Source organism: Mercenaria mercenaria, chromosome 7 (genome assembly GCF_021730395.1).
Source record: "Mercenaria mercenaria strain notata chromosome 7, MADL_Memer_1, whole genome shotgun sequence".
Classification (NCBI taxonomy): domain Eukaryota; kingdom Metazoa; phylum Mollusca; class Bivalvia; order Venerida; family Veneridae; genus Mercenaria; species Mercenaria mercenaria.
In genome coordinates, this window is record NC_069367.1 from 43,614,396 (window position 1) to 43,638,156 (window position 23,761).

The 23,761-nt window shown below is 35.2% G+C and overlaps 1 protein-coding gene and 1 long non-coding RNA gene across 2 annotated transcripts; both read right to left on the reverse strand.

Annotated features, from left to right (window-relative positions):
• Positions 1-1,352: 1,352 nt before the first annotated feature.
• On the reverse strand, positions 1,353-4,485 carry LOC123554305 (tumor necrosis factor receptor superfamily member 5-like; the record flags this gene model as incomplete). Its single annotated transcript, XM_053548289.1, has 2 exons — positions 1,353-2,836; positions 4,044-4,485. Coding segments are annotated over 2 exons (639 nt in total), but the record flags the coding sequence as incomplete, so codon positions are not given.
• A 12,486-nt stretch (positions 4,486-16,971) lies between these two features.
• LOC128558574 (uncharacterized) lies at positions 16,972-20,162 on the reverse strand. Its single transcript, XR_008371727.1, has 2 exons — positions 19,740-20,162; positions 16,972-17,264 (listed from the first exon to the last, which is right to left on the reverse strand). It is a non-coding gene; the product is annotated as an uncharacterized LOC128558574 (long non-coding RNA).
• Between the last annotated feature and the right edge of the window lie 3,599 nt (positions 20,163-23,761).

Consider the following 23,761-nt stretch of genomic DNA (forward strand, 5'->3'; position numbering starts at 1 on the left):
TCCGGTGTTCCATCTGTAATGAACTAAAATGCTTCAAGGCAGTTAGGAGCTAAGAAACAAAAAAAAACTATTGTTACTTAAATTCCAATATTGACCTTGATCTTTGACCAACATGTATGCGACACATCGTCTAGTCATTAGGAACATTTGCATGTAGGGATAAGAAAATCCTTCGATGCAAATAAAAGTTACGGATCAAACTAGAATGTGTCTGTAGGACACAGGTTGTGCCCCCCACTGGTATATTTGTCACAAATAAAGGGCAATAATTCAAATGTTTGAAGTCTTAATGGGGTATAGCCTCAACAAACATTTTATGAAAAGGATTCATTATTCTAGGCCCTATACTTTTTTGAGCTATGAGCATCACAAACAAAAAATCCACTATTTTGGCTATTTCAAGGGCCATAACTCTGTAATAAGAGCTAAGATTCTCAAGAAGAATGCCAAGTGTGCAAGGTCACATCACTCCAGCAAGGTTTCCTGAATTTACATCTAATACTTTTTGAGCTAGGCACATAATTAGGTGAAAAAGTGCATTTTACTATTTCAGGGGCCATAACTTTAAAAAAAAATAGGGGGTGGAGCCAGCCAAAAAATTAAAGGTGTGCAAGTTTATATCATGAAAAAGACTTATGCAAGTTTTCAACCATTTATATTAAATACGTTTTGAGCTAGGTGCGTACAAGGTGAAAATGTACATTTTTGACTATTTCAGGGGCCATAACTCTAAAAATAGGGGACGGACCCAAATGAAAAATAGGAGGTGCGCAAGTTCATATCATGATTAAGACTCATGGAAGGTTTAATGAATCTATATCAAATACGTTTTGAGCTAGGCATGTCACAAGGTGAAAATGTGCATTTTTGACTATTTTCAGGGGCCATAACTTTGAAAATATGGGGCGGACCCAAATGAAAAATAGGAGGTGCGCAAGTTCATATCATGATTAAGACTCATGCAAGGTTTCATCAATTTATATTAAATACTTTTCGAGGTAGGCGTGTCACAAGGTGAAAATGTGCTATTTTGACTATTTCATAGGCCATAACTATGAAAATAGGGGGCGGAGCCAGATGAAAAATAGGAGGTGCGCAAGTTCATATCATGATTAAAACTGTTGCAAGGTTTCATGAATCTATATCAAATACTTTTGAGCTAGGCATGTCACAAGGTGAAAATGTGCATTTTTGACTATTTCAGGGGCCATAACTCTAAAAATAGGGGGGCGGAGCCAGATGAAAAATATGAGGTGCGCATGTTTATATCATGATTAAGACTCATGCAAGGTTTCATGAATCTGTGCACTGCATGTAAGAACATAACAGAGAACAAGTGTTTGAGGTTTCGATCCATTCCCACATGGGTACTGAGATACCAGCTGACATACAAAAACTTAACTAAAGATTGCTTAGTGGAAGAAAGGGGCTGCATAGTTTTGTAAAGAAAAAAAAAAGCAAAATATTGTTATGGGATCTGTGCAATGTAAGTCAGTTCATCACAGTGAATAAGTGTGTGAAGTTTAATCCATTTCCACAATAGATACCAGTTTACATACAAAAAACATTACCACATCGGGACGTCAACACCGACGCCGAAAAATGGTCGAGTCCAGTAGCTCTACCTATTCTTCGAAAAGTCGAGCTAAAATGATTAACGGTGGCCAGATTAAAAACAAAACAAATATCAAAATCAAGAAATGGTTTCGATACGGTAGAATACTAAGAACTCGCTTTTTCTATTAACGTTAAATGTCTGGTGTTCATCCTCCCTTATGGTTTTACAGATGATCGAAATATCTAACAATTATTAATTAAAATACTATTTTCTTTCAGTACTGACAGTTCTATACAAGGAAAAAATAAGGAAAAACAAACTGGATAAATAAAAATTTAAACAGTGTTATGTTAAAGCGGCAAAAATGCAAATAAGAAGGCTACGATGGCCCTATATCGCTCACCTGAGGTTTACAGTTTGCTTGAACATTTTTGATAGAGGGTCACGCAAAGAAAATGTCTGCAAAATTATTCCGAGACTGAGCCAGCAGTTTCTGACAAGACGATTTCTGATATGAAGATTTTCCATGTTTAACTATATACTTATAGAAACATATAAAGGAAAATGTAACTACGCTCTGTGGTGGTCACTGTTTTGGAAACAACAGAACAATATTTAAGGAAAACAATTCAGCACAGAAGGGATAAGATGATTCATATATTGTCCCAAAACCTTGTTCGGTAAGATATAATAACTTGAAACAATGGTAGGGAGGCATCAAAGGAACATACCTGTGGAATTATTTTGAAATCGGGACAGTAGTTCTCGATAAGAAGATTTTTTTAAAAGTTTTTCCATTCGATTGCCATGGCAACATAAACCGTGCATGGACCACCCAACAGTTTGGCTGGTATAGGAAATATTCTTCAAAGGAAAGTGAACGACGGACGGATGGACGGACAACGACATGCGACGATCCTAAATATAAAAACTCGCCATGAACACGTGAGCTAAAAAATCTTTATATAAGATATGCATATTTAGTGCAAAATGGTATACATATATATGGATATATGTGAACGCTAATCATGCTTAGAATCGTCATTTATTATTTCTATTTCACAAAGTAAGAAATAATGTTTCAACCTTCAGATGAACTCTCAGTGGGTGACGGTTTGTCTGGCAGAGCGCCACAAACTACATCGCGTGTAGTTATGCATTTAAAAGCTTCTGTTGAGTTGCACACAGAACAGGGTACACAGGTGTCAAATGAAGCATTGCTGGAATAGGTAACGCCTTCCTCGCATGGTTTACATTTAGTGTTTTTATATGGTGTACCTAAAAGAAAAACAAATGGTATATCATTAATGAAAGTTAGCTTTAAACATAAACATTGTACAAGTAGTTACTAAACAAGAGGGCAATGATTGCTTTAAGTTGCTCACCTGGCTTTGGCCGTTGAATTCTGGTACATAATTTTATGACAGCTTACACTTTTGCTGAAGCATGAAACCAGATGGACAATAAAGTTTCACGAAGGTTCAGTATAATATGAATTCTAGTATAAATGTTTTTTTCTATGATTTCACCAAGTGACCTACATTTAGTGTCTATGTGATTCAGTTTCACAACTGGCACTGATTTCGTAAAGATGAACATTTTGACCTGATTTCACGAAAATCAGGTAGAAAATGTGACCTGTAGAGAGATTATAACAAATTTCTACGTTTTTATCTAATGAACTAGTTTTTGATCCCGGGTGACCCAGTTTCAAACTGAATCTGTATTATTATATATATATATATATATATATATATATATATATATATATATATATATATATATATATATATATATCAATGAATCATGATCAGAATGGTCATACAAATGTATTTATAAAATCGAGGTTAATCCTGGTTCTTTGGAGTTACAAAAATCATGGGGAAACCGTGTAAAACTTACATTTCATAGGCTACATAATTTGTCGATGCATGAAACATGGCCAAACTGTTATATATATATAAATATGGCTTCTAGTCTGTTATCAAGGGAGTTTCTAAGATTTGACCAAGTGACCTAGATTTTTACCCTCAGCTTTCTAAACATTCTACCAAAGTTTCATTTGAATTTGATAGAAAATGTGGCAGCTGGAGTGTTCATTATTTTTCTATCATTTGATCTAGTGTCCAACATTTTAAGCCCAAGATGACCCTGTTTTAACCTCGGTATTCTATTGAGGCAACCATTACGATCAAGTTTCGCATAGATTGGGGTAACGTTTTAACCTCCAAAAGTGTTAACAATAAAATTGAGTACGCTTTTAAGGCGATATTTTCATACTAGGAGAGATATACATGAACATTCAATTATGCTTTGCAACATTAAATTATTTCAATGTTGTTTTCACTTTAACAGTTGAGTTGAACATATACAATAAAAAGGTTCTAAAACAGGGCTGTTGTGCCTTAAGGCGATATTGGCATACTGTAAAATAACCTTCTACTTATGCTATTTATAAAATTTTACGGTATCATTAGTTACCTACCTTTTTCAACCAGCCCTTCTCCAGCTCCGCACTTGCTATGTGAGTCACAATAGCCTTCATCAGGTTTCCATGTTGACGGTTTCCAGTAGAATCCAGCTTTGCATAGGCACTCTATATCACTAGTGGCCGTACAGTTTTTAACTTTGACTTGTCTAGCATCAATGCAAAAGAGTTTGCAATGATCACACTTAGTTGAATTGTCACAAGACGGCTGATATTCTCCATTTCTACATGGCCTGCATCTAGCTTGTTCCCCATTTACAACACAGTCTGATACCTTGTAAAACCCCTCGCTGCAGGGATAACATAAATTGCCATTTTCCGCTTGATATTTTTCATCACATGGAAGTGTTATTCCAAGTAAATAGTCAACGCATATTATATATGTCAGAAAAAGTAAAGCCCATTCTTTCAATTCTTTCAATATTTTCAAGAGGCAAATTCAGTATTTTGTGAGAAAAGGCCTGTTTGACCAAGCAGGTGTCACAGGGTCGGCCTTTTTTAAATGAAATTTCAGCGAGATTGAACGGATGACTCCATCTTTCTATGCCCAAAATGAAATCATTAAATACATGTAGTTTGTATTCCTATATACAATGAGTCAGCATATATGCCGGACGATTGTGCCTCCAGTTATTGCAGTGCGTCTATCATACGTGATACCGTTTACATTCTGAAATTAAAGAAGTTTATATAAGAATAAAGTATTGTCAGTATTATTTAAAAGCAGTTCATAGGTTAATAGTACGTTCTATAAACGACAGAACATCTTCATTATTTGAAACTCATGTTTATGATACTCAGTTACTCGTTTCAGTAACATTTGAAATCTAAGCCTAAACAATAACAAGGGGGTCATGATGACCCTGAATCGCTCACCTGAGTAGTATGAGTCACGTATTTAAAATGGCAAACTGATGCTAAAATATAAGAAAGTAGGTCACATTCATGGTTACTGAAAGTCAATTTTAAGATCGGTGTGCAAAACTGTACATGTCATCCAAATTTCAAAACAAGAAAGTAGGTCAATAGGTGAAGGTCACAGTCAAGTGACCCCTTATCGCTTGGGGTCATCAGTTAATTATAATTAAACAGTCTGGGTGATAGGATCTGATAACTTTTGAAGTAATTATTCCTATATAACTCATATAACAAGTGACACCCAGGGCGGGACCTCCTTTTCACCCCATGGGCATAATTTGAACAATCTTGTTAGAGATCCACAAGGCCAATCAACTTTCAGACAAGAAGATTTTTAAAGTTTTTTTCCTATAAAAGTCTATTTAAAACTTGGGACCCCAGGGCAGTGCCTATTTTCACCCCAGGGACATAATGTGAACATTTTGGTAGAAGACCACTAGGCAATGATTCATACCAAATATCAAAAACCTAGGTTTTGTGGCTTCAGACAAGAAGATTTTTAAAAGTTTTTTCTATAAAAGATTACGTAAAATTTGTGACCCCGGGGCAGGGCTTCTTTTCGCCCCAGGGGCATGATTTGAACAACCTTCATAGAGGACCATTTGATGATGCCACATGCTAAGTATTGAGGCTCTATGCCTTGCAGATTTGGACAAGAAATATTTTAAAGTTTTTTTCCTATATAAGTCTATGTAAAACTTGCGACCCCCAGGGCGAGGCGTCTTTTCACCCTAGAGGCACAATTCGAACAACCTTCATAGAGGACTATTAGATGATGTCACATGCCAAATATCAAGGCTCTACGCCTTGCGATTTTGGACAGGAAGATTTTTAAAGTTTTTCCTTTCCATTGCCATGGCAACCACAATTCTGCATGGAATTCAATTCTTTGAATAATTTTGAAAGGGTGCCACCCAAAGATCATTCCTGTGAAGTTTGGTGTGATTCCGTCCTATGGTTTTCAAGAAGAAAATTTTTTAGAAAATGTTGACAGACGGACAACGCACGACTGACGACGGACATTGAGCGGTCACAAAAGCTCACCATGAGCCTTTGGCTCTGGTGAGCTAAAAAGGCTTAACAGTGGAGGTGAGTGGGTAGGTAAATGTCATATGAGAATGCTGCTTTTTTATCCTTGACATGGTTTCGTCATCGAAACTTGTAAAACGTTTGCTCGCTCCACTCACACTAACGAGTCTAAATACAGATTTATTTGTTACAATGAGCTACATTAAACAACCGTAGAATTTTTTATTTATATAATGATAGCAGGTGAAAATGCTAAATTTGTGTTCTGCATCCTGATAAGTTCCTAACACCCAACATTTAAATTTAATAAGCATGAATACAGATCTAGGTCAATAAATACAATCGATAGTACTTTGCCTCTGATAATCTTCCTGTGACTGTAGATGCAGAAGGGAATATACGGGTCGAAGGTAATTGCTTTTGCGGTAACGAGGCGCCAAAAACATTATTGTTCATGCTTACCGTATTTTACCAAGTTTCTGAATAAATATAGCAAACCAAAACAGTTTCTTTGTAGCACTCTTTGTTACAGTAGTGGTTTTAAACAAAGCACGAGGAATGCGTATGTGTGTTCGAGTTAAGCGTCTTTCCGTCACAGTATCTTGTGTACTAAACTCCTACAGTTTTCATCGGATTCAAATTAAACTTAATATACATCAACATCAGGTGGACATGCATATTTTGTCCGTTTACGTTCTTTTGGAATTACGACATGTTACTGAACATTACAATACTTCAACTACATATGTAGTTAGTTTATACAAATCTTCCTACAGTTTTCATCCAATTAAAATGTAATTTAAGGTGTACGGCGCAGAAAGTTTTAAAAGCATTTTCCCGCCCTCTCTTTGAATCACTCGCCCAACTTTCTTTAAAAACGTTTGTACTACGTAAAGACAAGTAGCCTGCTTATATTTGCCTGACCTCCAGAATTTTCCACTTCCCGTTTTGTTTGTGAAGGAGTCACACCGCAACCTACACAATATTTTATTAATACTTCCTGCGCCGCGAACTTTTCTGACGTCGTAATTTTTGAAAGTGCGTGCGACTGTTACTTTCAAGTTTACATCACCATTTTAAAGCAAGTGATGTCAAAGACTTGAAACGCAACGTAATTACGTGCCACACATTGCAATTAACGTCGATATTAATTTTAATCCTATGAGATGTATATCGGGTAAGTTACATGATTTTAAATGGAAGCTGCTTCTTTTTGTAGGAGGAAAAACGAGCGTACGCCGACTAGCACTGACTGCCGTCTATTATTTAAAGAATACTCAAATAATATGAGAGGTATTTCATTTTAAACTATATAGTCCTGTCGGGTATACATTGAAATACCATCAGTTAAAATAATTATTTCATGCGTCGCTTATTTAGAAATAATAAAAAAGTTCCAGATTTTCTGGGACAACCCTCGTACACCCATTATAGGGAATGGGCCATTTTCACAAAATTTAAAATGCTCGCAATTGTAATGACTTCAAAAACTCAGAAGGTTCACATTCAAAGGTATTTTATAGACAACACAGCGTTAAGACTAATTACAGACTTGATACCTCTTGTTTACAACTTGTTGTAAGAACAAACTACATCAGTCATCTGAGTGTTTCATCTTAAAGGTGGTCAATCACATTTAAGCAACATTTTATGACATTTTTTCAGTTACATATATTAGAGATTTATTTCAGGAACAAAAAGACTTACTACATAGAGTAAGGTCCCTGTTGGAAATGTATATTTTATTAATTTTTATGAGATTTTGTAATTACCTCCCTCTACAATAAAAGCATTTTAAAAGTGGTATATTTCTTTTGATTTTAAAAAGGCGATTAAAGATGGCGGACAGTGTGATCATGTAAAATTTATGCATGGATAATTTTAAAATTTTAGTGATTAATCGTGTAGGGATTTTGAAAACTCTTTTGTTACTGTTGAGATAAGAAATTGATAGTTCACTACGAGTGGAAATATTAAAGTTTTTCTGGTCAAAATGAACTTTGCATCTAACTTTAGTGTGCCGGTTCAAAACAGACTTGAAATTTTCACAGAGCGGTAAATGGATGTTCAACAGAATATGGGATTTAATAGGCAAGACTTTATTTCTAGCACAATAGATGATAAATTAGTGCACATATTTGACGAACTGAAATATATTAGAAATGAACAGATGGATTTAGTCGGAATATTGTTGTTTTTCAAAAAAAACATCACAGGTGAATGAGAAAGTAGGCCAGGTAGTACAGGTGACAAATTCTCACACAGAAATGCTTAGAGCACTGGCGTATAAGTCTATAGATTTAGAGGGGAGATCTAGAAGAAATAACTTAATTTTCAGAGGAATACCGGAAATGAGAGATGAACAGTGTTTATCACATATTAACAATTTTCTAGAAACAAATTTAGACATAAACCAGAATGATGTATTCATTGCGAGGGCGCACAGACTAGGAGCCAGAGTTCCAGGTAAAAACTTAACAAACGGCCCATAATAGTGAACTTCCGTGATTACGGAGATGTAGAATACATACTGAGTAAGGCCTACATGCTGAAACAGCATCCTGGTTTATCCATTGACAATGATTACCCTAAGGAAATTCAGACTGCAAGAGCTCGACTGTGGCCCATTTATAAAGAATATCGTGCCAAAAATCCCAAATGCCAAAGTGAAAGTAGTATACCCGGCCAAAATTATTGCAAACGGAAAGGTGATACACGATGAATTTCCGTTGTGGAACCAATATGTCAACTACAATAGACTGACAGAAGTTGGACTTATTAACAGAAATCAGGTCCCCACACAAGCTAGTAATCAAAACTTTCATTCCATTCAAGGCCCAGATACGGCTGTTGAAACATCAGCTCGGATACAGCCCATAAATATAAACAGCCAACAACAGTATATTCCAGTGCAAAATGCGGAATGTGCCAGGATAACCCCACCACCAGGATTTCCAGCTAGGTACGCCCCCGTAATACCAAATCACAATAATTCGCTCCAGGGTGAATTTATGAATGTGTCCGGCCAACCATGTTTTCCAATACTGTACAGAGGAGTTAGTCAAAATATTGAAAGGTTGGGGTCAGAGTTCGCGGAAGCCGGAGGACGTGAAACTGTTTCAAATATTACTGATGAACCGGCTGTCCAGCAGACTGATTTAATGCAAATGAGACCAATGTCATGTCCGCAAACTGTCATACCAAATGTTGTACAGCAAAATTTAGAATCTATAAATAACCATTTTGGTGAAATTCCTACCTTGTTAAAAGAAACTTCTCTGGTTCTTATGGTGGCTGATTTCTGCCATTTCGCGTTTTCCCCCCGCGACCCCGCCGAGCGAAAACACGAGAATTTACAAGTTAAAATGGCAGGGGCGCGGGGCGAAAACACGCTATTTAGCGGGGGCGCGAGGCAAAAACACGATAATAAGCGGGGTCGCGGGGCGAGAGTTAGTAACTGGTATGTCGGGGGCGTGTGGCGAAAACACGACAATTAGCGCTGCTTAAACGCCGAGTTTTCGCACTGCGCCCCAGACATTCCAGTTCCTAAATCTCGCCCCTCGACCCCTCTAATTATTGTGTTTTCGCCCCGCGACCCCGCCGAGCGAAAACACGAAAATTAACAAGATAAAATGGCGGGGGCGCCAGGCGAAAACTCGCTATTTAGCGGGGGCGCAAAGCGAAAACACGATAATTAGCGGGGGCGCGGGGCAAGATTTAGTAACTGGAATGTCGGGGCGCGGTGCGAAAACTCGACGTTTAAGCAGCGCTAGTAATCGTGTTTTCGTCTCGCGCCCCCGACATACCAGATACTAGTTCTCGCCCCGCGACCCCACTAAACAGCGAGTTTTTCGCTCCGCGCCCACGCTAAATAGTGAGTTTTCGTCCCGCGCCCCCGAAATTTTAACTTGTTAATTCTCGTGTTTTCGCTCAGCGGGGTCGCGGGGCGAAAACGCGAAATGGCAGAAATCAACCACCATAGGTTCTTGATGGCAGTGCAAATCCAGTGAATGATGGAAATTCACATAATATTCAATGTCCAGATGAATTGAACTCTGTGAGTTCTGATTTGACTAGTTTTGAAAATGATCAAATTAAATCCACAGATATAGTTCACGCGTGCAAAATCCTTATGACACAGGGCAAAATGAACAAACTTATGTGAAAGTGTTAGACGATAACACATCTAATCCAGTGTCGCATGTTTCACGTGCCAGAAATCGCAGTATTCGTCAAACACATTCGGCTAGTCCGTATAGACGCGATAATTCACATTTCCCCAGGTTCTAAAAATAGAACAAATGATGGACAATCACGTGACCGCAATCAAGAGTTTAAAAGCTAGGACGCAGCAGAGAAGGTCAATATTCGTTGCGCGTATTTGAACATAAATGGACTTTATAGTAGAAGGACAGATAAATTGAAAACAGATTTTGCTAGAATAATATTTCAAGAGAATGACATTATTTTATTCAATGAAACTTGGTCAATAAGTTTTGTCAAGCATTAACTAAATTATGAGTCTCATCACATAGATTACAAATTGAAGCTGGAAGATGGATTAGACCTGTAAGAATTCCTATTGATGAAAGAAAATGTTTTGTTTGTAATCAATTGGAAGATGAATATCATTTTGTTATTGAATGTAGTTTATATAATGATATAAGAAAGCAGTATTTACCACGAAAGTATTGGAATAGACAGAGTATGATGAAGTTTGTTGAACTTAACCAGTCAGACAATAAACAAGAGGGCCATGATGGCCCTATATCGCTCACCTGTTATCATTGCACCTGAGGACAAGAAGATCCTCAGTAAAAATATTTAAGTCCAAAGGACAGGAACAACAAAGGGAAGAAATTTAACCAAAAATAAAAAACAATTCTTACAAGGTACAGATATGTCAAAATGCAACTAAAAATTGGAGGTACTATCCATGTTGTACCACAGAAAAGTGGTCTCGGTTTTCCCTACGGCCAATAATAAAAAAGTTACTAAAAATAAGCTATTTATAGTAACGTAAAAGGGAAGTAATTAAAAAAAAATATTGTAAGTGAACAAAAGAAGGCTGTGCCAAATACATCTGTTGACATAAATGAAATTTCAGATCAGTATCTTCATTAGTTACGGAGATATACCCATTTTAATTTGAAATAAAGGGAGGTAATTTGACATAAAATCAGTCCATAGTTATCTACCCTGATTGTCTCAGTCCAACTAATGACAATTATGAAATTTCAAATAAGTCCTATAAGTACTTACTGATATAAATCCATTTTGATTACAATCAGGGGAGGTAATCAGATATAAAATAGTTCTGGAACCTACGATTGGATCTGATTTGTCATGGAATCCAAGATTTATTGTTGTTCAAGATATTTTGGAAGTTTGTATCAAATAAAACCATAAATGAAGTCTCTATATGGCTGCAAAAGCCAAAATAGCCAATTTTGGACCTTTAAGGGGCCATAACTCTGGAACCCATGATGGAATTTGGCCAGTTCAAGAAAGGAACCAAGATCTTGAGGTGATACAAGTTGTGTGCAAGTTTGGTTAAAATCAAATCATAAATGAAGCTGCTATTGTGAACAAAAGGTCAAAATAGCTAATTTTGGCCCTTTCAGGGGCCATAACTCTGGAACCCATTAAGGGATTAGCCGGTTCAAGAAAGGAACTGAGATCTTATGGTGACATAAGTTTTGTGCAAGTTTGATTAAATTCAAATCATAAATGAAGCTGCTATTGTGCAGACAAGGTCTAGAACCCATAAAGGAATCTCGCCAAGTCAAGAAAGTCAAGAAAGGAACCAAGACCTTATGGTGATACAAGCTGTCAGCAAGTTTGGTTAAAATAAAATCATAAATGAAGCTGCTATTGTGCAGACAAGGTCAAAATATCTAATTCTGGCCCTTTCAGGGGCCATAACTCTGGAACCCATAACGGAATCTGGCCAGTTCAAGAAAGGGACCAAGATCTTATGGTGATACAAGTTGTTTGTCAGTTTGGTAAAAATCAAATCATAAATAAAGCTGCTATTGTGCAGACAAGGTCAAAATAGCTAATTTTGGCCCTTTCAGGGGCCATAACTCTGAAACCCATAATGGGATCTGGCCAGTTCAAGAAAGGAACCGAGATCTTATGGTGATACAAGTTGTGTGCAAGTTTGGTTAAAATAAAATCATAAATGAAACCACTATTGTGCAGACAAGAAATTGTTGACGCACGCACGCACGGACGCACAGACGACGGACGACGGACGAAGGGTGATCACAAAAGCTCACCTTGTCACTATGTGACAGGTGAGCTAAAAAATCATAAGAAATTTAGGAATGTTTATTTATCATGCATTTGTCTTAAGAGATTCTACATTATATGGAAATTAATGTCCTTATTGCTCATAGTGATATGTGAAATAAAGCATGGATTATATTGGTCATTACGTGGCCTTCTCCGGTTCTGATACTGTTAACATGAATAAAATAACTTAAAATAAATTGAAATTAGTTTACAGTTATTAGTTTATGTAAATGTTAAATGTTATAGTATACAAAATAACATATAGGTAGTTAAAGTTCAATTTTAATATTATGATGTTAATAGTACTATCTATTTAAGTGTCCTGAAACACATAATACTGTACTTAAGGATGTTGGATACGTTTCAGGCCAATTTGTTCTACAGTTAAGAATTTTTTCATACTTTGCATGTTTGAAGATCTTTAGTACCTATTTCATATAAAAGCAAAAAAAAAAAACGGTAGGTCACCGAACTCCTTTTCATTATATCGGCCATTTTCTACACACACTGTCAAGACAAAAGTGAAATTTGAAAAACCTGGAAAAATTGGGGGTACATTTCAAAACACAAACTATCTTTATCAGTTGTAAAATAATTGTATTTCTAACAATTTAGTTTGAATATGCTATGAAGTCAGTATGAAATTTTAATGATTTTCACATAATACTGTTACTCATTTTCACAAGGCAATATAATTACCCCACCCACTTTTTTCCAATGGGACCAGTACTTGTATCAGTCTAAAGATAGATTAACATTATTTCAACAATTAAGATTTTTGAAATACTTTTTGTATATATTGTGTCTCAAAATTGCTTCAAAATAAGGGTAGAAAAATTGGGGGTCACCGAACATATAAGAGAGATATTCTGTATTTTATCATGAAAGTACCAAAATTTTAGAATATTGGGGTTTGCTGGCAAATAAGCTATAACAACAAATATTTTCATGAAAAAAAAAACGCCTAAACAATATGAACATGTGTGCAAAACATAATTTTAAATAACAAAATAGTTCCAAACCATTTACATCGACATTTCATCATAAAAAAAAACAGATGTAATATTACCCCACCCACTTTTTTAAAGTTAAGTATGAATTATATAGCATTGTTAACACTCCAGCATGAATATTACTATAACAATCTTCACCAAAGTATAAAAACAATATGCATGGCTACATAATCTTGGATGTGTTGCATTATGGGGATGATCCGACCAATATATCAAGAGTAATGTGCCCCTGATATTGTAAAAAAATAGCAATATTTACCAATTTTTTACAACTGTATCATTTTTATTTAAACAAATCTCGAATAAACTTAGAAACTTGTCTAAAATAGACAATGTGTACGGCCATATGGTCTTGCAAGACCTAGATTTCAGGCATTTTCAGACTAGCAAGTCCAGAGTTATCTGTCCCTGTTATATAAAAAGTTGCAATATCTGACAATTTTAACGCTCTAGTTTGAACATTTTCATAACAATTTTGATCAGATTTAATGGCAATGTATACGAGCACAAGCTCTTGGAATAACTCGATTTTGGATATGATCAGACCAGCTTGTCCGGAATTATGTGCTCCTGATATATCACAAAAGCTGTCTGTTAACAGCACACTTGAAGGGGTTTAGGAGATACAGAGCAGACACAAAACTGAAGGCTTTGAATTGTGATCTTGACCTTGAACCGACATGGGTGACTCATGGGTTCTGCACATTGTCTTGATGAGGTGATCATTTGAACCAAGTTTTATGAAAATCCTTCAACATGTTCAAGGGGTTTAGGATATACAGAGTGGACACAAAATGTTACGGAAGGACGGAAGTAGGGAAGGATGGACAGAGACCATTCCTATAACCCCCACCACTTGTGGCGGGGGAGTTATAAACACCACGGCAATAACCATGGAGGAAATGACCTTCAATTCAGCACCTATAAAATTTCATGTTGTGATAATTGCCTACAAAAACAAGTCCCAGTACCGTACCGTATTATCATTTTCTAACAGATGGTTAACCACCTTAAATATTTCTAACAGGTAGTGAACCACCCCAAGTAATCTAAAATATTTCTAATTGTCACTCAAAAATGTTCTGGTATGTAGGACTCTCAATGAAAATTATCTTATATCATATATGATAATAAATCACCTTAAATTATGTCCAGAAGTTGTGTTGAGCTACCTTAAATAATTCTTCCTATAGTAAGTTACTGAATTAAATCAACAGGCTACTTCTAATCAGGCCATAGAAATATATAAAATGTGTAATAGACCAAAAACCTATCAAAGTATCTTACAAGTTCAGAACTGACTAGTACTGAAATAAATAAATTTCTTTTTAGGCTATATACCAATAAAAGAAATTGTTCTTTGTTTCATATAAAATTCAGCTACTTCAGACCAATTTTGTTACAGTTTCTAGATTTTCACTCCGTCGTAGACCTATTTTCCACAAGATATCCATACATTTGCTTCAAGAAAACGAAAAGAAAAAGGGGTGTTGAATAGTATGCAGTGAAATGCTAGTCAACTGAAGTCAGGTACCCTCATATTGCCGCATTTCAGAAAGCGGTCCGCAAAATAAACACCCTACTTTCGTTTTCAAGTAAACAACCCGAAAACATGCGAGTATTAGCATGAAACCTGTCCTATTTTATGTAAAATTCATTCCACGAGTGAAATAATGCCCATTTGGCCCCCGATTTACGCGCAAATGCGCGAAAAATGGAAAAATTAGGATCTATTTATTAGGGACTTCTTTCGACTACACCACAGAAGCACATTTTGGACCGAATTACTGCATTATAACCTATAAGAGATATCTTTTTATCAAATTTCATAACATTTTCATCTCTATTTTTAAGAAAGATGTAATACCGAACATGTTAACAAGTTTCATTGTGAAAATTCGAGATTTTAGAGAAATATAGACATTTAAGTGAGGCCACCCCCTACCCATTTTCTGGGCTAAATTTAGGCTCTATGGTCGCTTCATTATAAATTTTGGTAAAAAGTTTCACCTGTATGCATTATTTTTCACTTTGATTCTGAAATATCATTCATTCCGTCATGAATATGACTCAAATGGACGCATTTTGTGCATTTTCACACATTCTGGAGACAAAATATTGGCCTTTCTATTGCAGAAATTGCTGTCGAAATATGCGCATCTACTCAAAAAAAAAAAAAAAAAAAAAATATACCGCCTCGGTAGCCTAGTGGTAGAGCGTCCGCTTCGAGTGCGGGAGGCCGTGGGTTCGATCCCCGGCCGCGTCATACCAAAGACGTAAAAAATGGTACTAGTAGCTTCCTCGCTTGGCGCTCAGCATTAAGAGGGTAGTGCTAGGACTGGTCACCCCGGTGTCAGTATAATGTGACTGGGTGGGGTATCATATCACGTGTCTACGGCGTGATATTCCAGTGAGGCAGCACTATAAAGTTGGGCATTGTGCTCACTGCTACAAGTAGACACCGTCGTTTATATGACTGAAAAACTGTTGAAAAAGACGTTAAACCCGAACACACACACACTACTCAAAATATGGTCAAAATTCAAAATGTTTCAAATTTAATGATTATTTTGCATTGAAAACATCATTTTATAACATATACAATCGATTTATGACTATGAAGACTAATTGTGATGTGTTTCGAGAAAAGTCTTATTTCAGCTCTTATAAGAGATATCTTTTTATCAAATTTCATAACATTTTCATCTCTATTTTCAAGAAAGATGTAATACCGAACATGTTAACAAGTTTCATTGTGAAAACTCGAGATTTTAGAGAAATATAGACATTTAAGTGAGGCCACCCCCTACCCATTTTCTGGGCTAAATTTAGACTCTATGGTCGCTTCATTATAAATTTTGGTAAAAGTTTTACCTGTATGCATTATTTTTCACTTTGATTCTGAAATATCATTCATTCCGTCATGAATATGACTCAAATGGACGCATTTTGTGCATTTTCACACATTCTGGAGACAAAATATTGGCCTTTCTATTGCAGAAATTGCTGTCGAAATATGCGCATCTACTCAAAATATGGTCAAAATTCAAAATTTTTCAAATTTAATGATTATTTTGCATTGAAAACATCATTTTATAACATATACAATCGATTTATGACTATGAAGACTAATTGTGATGTGTTTCGAGAAAAGTCTTATTTCAGCTCTTATATTCACTGCACAAGATATTATATTTGAAAATTTCTATTAATTGATTATTTGAGAAAAGTACCTTGGACCTTTCATCAATGAAATTTACCAAAATTCTCTAATATAAAGCAAAGAAAACCTGTAATTTGTTCAGGATAATATTAAACAGTAATGTTCAAATCAAATAAAAGTACATGAATTCACAGAATTTGTATACTGGGTATAAATAACTCAAACAGATTTTTTCTGAAAATCTATTAATAGAACAGTTTTACTTTATGCTAAAATTAGTTAACCACTGGACCAATGAAAAATCAATACTACCTTGTAATGAGGATGTGGAAAATTGCTGGAATCCCAAAATGTGTACAGTAACTAATAAATGGGGATCCAGAAACTGAATAAAAAAAATAGGACAAGTCTAAAAATAAATTCCACTGACTAAGATTAGTAACAAAGTACTGGCTTGTTGAATATGCCTTTTAATTAACTACTACTCAGAAACAACAATACCAAAGATATTAATAAATTTAATGATCTTAAGATGTGTCACAATTCAAAATATATTTGATCAAATGATTCAATAAACAAAGACAGATTATAAATAAGCTACAACTGCTTACTTAGTAATAATCACAAGTTAAACTTATGGAAATGAAATCCATTTGTAACGTAAAGTTCAAGTGTTTAACTAAACTGTCCAAATTCCATTATAAGAAGGAGAAATTTGGTCTGTTCTGCTCTTTATTATTTCCTTAGTATCTGTTCTACCAAGACATTTCTCAAACTGTACTCTACTCATATCTGGTTCTGAAAATAGACATAATCATATCTGGTTCTGAAAATTGACAATCAATACAAAATATCAAAGAAAATGACTATGTGGCAGTTGCCTACCAGGATGCTTGGTATCTCGGTATTGTGACTGGTGTTAAGTCGGAACAAATGTTAGTTGTTAAATTCATGACTCCAACAAGGAAGACTGGTCATTTCATGTGGCCTTCAAGAGAGGACATACAAACTGTTGATCTGGCTTTTGTTTTAAAGACTGGTTTTATCCCTGACTGTATGAACTCTGGTAGACAATGGAATATTTCAGAAACATCTGAGATTGCAAATTTGTATGATGAATTCAAAAATTACACTTTTAGAAAGCAGAAACTGCTCAGAATGACTAAATGTGTGTCATCATTAAGAGTAAAATAACAAGTTTTGTTTGTTTGAGAAAAGCATTGCTCTTCATTCATGTAAATGATTATATTTGTAAATATGTTTCCCTGAAGTCTTAATCTCAAGCAATGTAAAATGAATTGATCAGGGTTCGAATTTAGCCAGATTTTCTACTTGCATTTTTTCGCAAGTGGTATTTTTTTTAACTTGCTAAATGAAAAAACAACTTGCATTTTCCGCGACTTGTCACTTTATTACAACATTAACACAAACATCCACGTGACGAGTCAAGCCAATCGTATCTGCGCTATGTAAATAGTAACTTATTATAGATTACCAAAAAACCCACCGGATGCGGTAAACGTCATCAAAATTAGCGCAGGTACTTGTCAGCAGTTGAAAAGACATGCGCACGGGACATGTGTCGAGTGTAAACTTCCGTTTACGACGACAGATGAAAGAGTGCTCCGAAATTCGTTCTGCAAATGACAATGCGCTGCAATGACCGCGAGTTGTTAAAGAAAGAACAGTGTAAGATCGAGACGACCGTTAGAAATGCACATTATTCAGCCAAAAATTTTCACTCGCAAAAAAATGCTGGTGTCTGAAATCTCACCTCGCAGTTTGAAATTTGCACTCGCATTTCGCGAGTATGCGAGCTTAAATTCGAACCCTGTTGATCAGCTTTCAAAAAAATTTTTTTTTCAGAAGTATTTTTTATGACAGCCTGTACATATTTCTACAACAAAAGCCACCAGGCAGAATCAGTTGTTATTCATTTCAAGTTAAACTTCAAACTGTGATGAAATGTATGAAGTTGTATCTTCAAATTAATTTATTACATGTGTTAGTTTCTTGTATATGTATGCTGTGTAATGCGATGAAATGATATTCGAAAAAAAAAAGATATTAAATTCAACTGAACATGCATTTTGTGATTATTTCTTTACAGAACTATCTGAATGTTAAATACTTATTCAAATGCAGCACTTCAAGATCTATGTGTGTTCCAAATTTCATTAAGATATCTCAAATAACAAAAAAGATATGGCATTTTTTCTAAATTCTTAACATTCTGATTCCGTTATTCGGTGCCATCATCGCGGCGCGAAATATAGTAATTATATAGTGAAAAAATTCTTAATATTTGCGTAAAATTAGGGTAAATAAATTGCCATAACTTTTTTATTTTTTGAGATATCTAAAAAAGAAAAACAGTTCTAAAAAGCTCTCCAAGAGATCTTTACAACAGAATTTCCAACAAAGTTAAAGAAATTTTAAAAATTAAGGTGTGGTTGCTAATACAATTCGCATTGATACAGAATACTAACTTGATTACTTATAATTAAATATTTTAAAATTATGTATACTAGGTCTTTATTAATTCATTCATAAATCATCATGATAAAACATATTTAAGCACAATGGTCCATTACTCCAGAAAAGATAAAAGAACCTTAAGGCCTCAACAAATATTAAGTTCTAGTTGTACAACGCTAATTATCTCAATTTTAAAAATGTACATCTTTCACATTCAGACAGTATTCCACTCCCATTTAAATAACAGAGCTTTATCTAGTAAACATAGTGCATTAGGTACTGAAAAGAATGTAACCATTCTTAATAAAAAATAATATCCCATGAATTTGATTATGCATGACACAAATGAGCCACGCCATGAGAAAACCAACATAATGGCTTTGCGACCAGCATGGATCAAGACCAGCCTGTGCATCCACGCAGTCTGATCAGGATCAATGATGTTTGCTTTCAAAGTCTATTGCAATTAGAGAAACCGTTTCATAGCGAACAGCATGGACAAGACTGCGCAGATGCTGGTCGGAAAGGCAAAATGTTGGTTTTCTCATGACGCGGCTCAAATCTTACAAAATAGAACATGTCCCAATCTGTAGGTAAAGAAAGATTTACGAAATCAAGGAATAGCATCGTACACACGATAACATTTGGCTGTACATCATAAATTTAACTGGTGTTGTACAACAAAAACCTACCGTCTGTTGAGGGCTTTAGAATGAACTAAAATAATTAATAAACAATTACAGTACAGTATGATCTACTATCAAATGACAATACAATGTATTTTACATGACTCACCAGACTTTTGGAATCTGTAAACCAACGAACAGGAACAATGCCACACCACTCGTGACAACTTCCGCATTCATTCTGGTGCTGTGCTATTTTGTGTTGATCAATGTCGTATGTATTTCCATGTTTTTTTTTCCAGTATTTATTTTGGAAATTTTATGGAAAATGTAGACAAGCTTACTGTCGCGGGGTGGCTGCTTTTAAATTTCTGACTTTTGTAAGCTGCCTTGACAAGTGGTCCAATTCAACAAGTCCTTCCTTCCTGCCATTCTGGAAACTGGATAAAGTCCTGATGGATCACTAGTGTATGAATTCCGAATGCCAGACAAACTGTCCTTTTTTACGAACCATATTTAGATCTATAGAAATACTCCACAGTCTGTTCCGGTACTCTCGACAGCTAACAGTTACTGCCTAAAACTGATGGCAAACGTAAAACAAATGACAGACCACTGGCACTAGAACCGCAAATTTAGCTTTGAGTGGCCTATTTTCATAAATATGTGCATTAGTTTTCAATTTATAAAGAAATATAAAAGAAATGGTGCCTTCTTATATATTACGTCCCATCCTCTGTTCTTATATTAAAACATGGTAATGAACGGAATCCGACATCGCTCCGTTTCGCCGGTCATAACTTTCCATAGAAATAAGCTATCGCTGATACTCATGTACCGATCGGAAGGTCTTACATTTATTTAACAATGACAACAAGAAATCCCCACCAAAGAACGCTATTTTTGAAGAAATCAAGCGAATTTTATCGCTTTTGGAATTATTTACATCTCGATCACCCATCAACTTCCGCTTTTACCAAGTGCGAGCGATCTCATTGGACGGAACAAAAAGAGTCAAATGGCGCGATATTTGAATGTAAAAATCCAAACAAACCAGAACAGTATATTTTTCTGTATAACTTCTTCTGGAAAAATTCATGAATGAGAAAATATCTAGAACGATTTGTCCAACAGAAATAGTATAGTGGTATCCTGCTTTTATGAATAAAATAAGATATTTTTTCAATTTGATTTGCCCAATCAATTACATCTTAGTACCATGGCAAATCAAACTGAAAAAAATATTTTATTCATAAAAGCAGGATACCACTATACTATTTCTGTTGGACAAATCGTTCTAGATATTTTCTCATTCATGACTATTTCCAGAAGAAGTTATACAGAAAAATATACTGTTCTGGTTTGTTTGGATTTTTACATTCAAATATCGCGCCATTTGACTCTTTTTGTTCCGTCCAATGAGATCGCTCGCACTTGGTAAAAGCGGAAGTTGATGGGTGATCGAGATGTAAATAAATCCGAAAGCGATAAAATTCGCTTGATTTCTTCAAAAATAGCGTTCTTTGGTGGGGATTTCTTGTTGTCTTTGTTAAATAAATTCAAGACCTTCCGATCAGTACATGAGTATCAGCGATAGCTTATTTCTATGGAAAGTTATGACCGGCGAAACGGAGCGATGTCGGATTCCGTTCATTACCATGTTTTAATATAAGAACAGAGGATGGGACGTAATATATAAGAAGGCACCATTTCTTTTATATTTCTTTATAAATTGAAAACTAATGCACATATTTATGAAAATAGGCCACTCAAAGCTAAATTTGCGGTTCTAGTGCCAGTGTGACAGACGTAGTGAGACGAAGAATTCGTCAACTTTTTAGCCAAAAAACTGCATCAAGACGACACTTCCGCATTGCGCCAAAACAAACGATAGTCTGTTACACTGATCTGTCTTATCGAATACAGTATGTAATATGTAGTATCTAACGCGTGGAAGAGTCTAAACAAACGACCGCTTTACGAAACCGGCGAATGTCGTTAAAAATTCCGTGATAAACTTTGATTTAAAGCCTCAACGAATAGTTTCCTTCTACCTTTTCCATTAAGACGCCGATTATTGAAGATTCTCTTGGAAAGCAAGCAAGAAATAAGTAAAATTCAATACACTTAAATTTTTCGACTTTACGTAAACCGAGATTATTCGCGCATGCGCACAAAATGTATCGAACTACCCTCACTGATTATGTCGATATGTTTTCACTGTTATGAGCATTATGTAGTAAAAGATATTTATGGCAAATGATCTATATTTAAATGTTACATGTTTTCACACTGTTTGTTCATCATGTATTATTGTGTGTTATTATCCTCATGTATTTATAAATGCAATGGATTTAAATAAAGTATCTATCTATCTATCTATCTATAATAGAAGAGGCACATTTCCATCATAGCCGTACATTGCTTAGGATCAAGCTATTTAAAACTCTTTGATTTTTGCTAAATATAACTTCATAAAAATCAAAAATTGATAAAAAGAACTTCTCGTGTACCAAAATCATGCTTGTATAGATTTATCACTTTCTTGGCTATATTCGGTGTCCGTTTCCCCACCGTGAATGTGTGTTTTTTTTTTTTACAAATTAGAAAAATGAGGTAGGTAGACATGTTTCAAGCAAGCATCAAGAAGAAGAAGAAATGTTTATATCTAGTTGAAGCGAAAAAATTAACGTTGCTCTGTAAGTCGACCCAGTTACTATTTTTTACTAAAGTAAACATAAAAAATGAATAAATATGCTTTGGTATTGAATTAATTAAACACACAAATGTGCATCGAAAATTAATGCTGAAAAAGTGTTATATAATCATAGCTCCTTTTGCCTAGATATTAACTGACACTAGTATTTCATAGTAAAAACAAGATTGTCTATTGAGCCATTTATAATTAGGTGTAGCTTTAGGTAGTTCTACACGTTTGGTAAACCGGAAGTGATGGCGTAACGTCACTTATCCGGAAAACATAGAATAAAGCATTTTATGAATTAATGGCATCCGTAAGTAAATTTATTACAATGACACTGTTACTACCTTTCTAAAATTAAAATGTGATAGGAAAACATCTGGCATGTTAAATAATTCAAAATAATGTCTTAAAATTATCTTAAAATATGCGGTTCACTTTAATCATGGTCAGATATCTCAAAAATAAGCACACGGACCTATTCATTTTATTTCATCACATTTTAGACCATCATTGGTTTATTTAGTTTATAATTATTTGTTTTAGCTGGATTGTGATGAAAGCTTCAAGCTTTTTGGAACCATTCTCGAGTCCGCCTCCTGGAAAAACCAGTACTGGTGTCATATGAGAAATCATGGTCGCGACCCCAGTGGGGCCTGAACCCACGACCCCTGGATTGAGCGGTCGACACATTAACCACTAGACCACCGCTCCCCTTTGTTTATTTACGACTGTGAGACGTTTCATTAAAATCTACATTGTAGAAAAAATTCTATTCGCAAAAAAAATTATGAAATTTGTGATTTTCCCATAGGCTCCCATTATGAAGAATTGCGTAATGTTCACATTTTTCAAATCAGTCCATCTACATTGAAGAAAAAAAATCGGTCCGAACGTGCAGAACTAACTACCTTAATAGGAAATCAAATTGGGTCTCAAATAAAATGATAAACAATGCATAAAATGAATGTTTAAGCCCTACCTTGCGTCCCGCCTCTACTTCCACACAACCGAATAGTAACAAACCTAAAAGGATGAAATATCGAACTTCAACATAGGTACGGGATGGAAAACCTACGCAACCTTAATTCCAGCTGTCCAGTTAACCATACACTTTTCTGTTTTGCTTACCAGATTGTTTATTTTTAGCACTGTGAACTTTTATCGATATGTTAATCCGTTAACAAATTCTATTCATCATTTTGAATATAGGAAAGGCTAAAAATAAGTAGACTTAAAAGTCTTATGCATATATCTCTCGGCGTATTTAGTGTAGCAATTCACGTCAAAATAAAAACAGATGAGTCATAAAAATAAAGGGCCAGTTGTCCTTAGCCAATACAATATTGAGTTCACGACCTTAAAATCCAGATAAAACGCGTTAATTTTAATCCTGCAAACTAAAATTTATAAATGATGCAGTTCTCACGTGCAGGAAAAAAGTTCAAGATCGTAACTGAAAGTATACTGTAGGAAAATGTTTGTTTTCC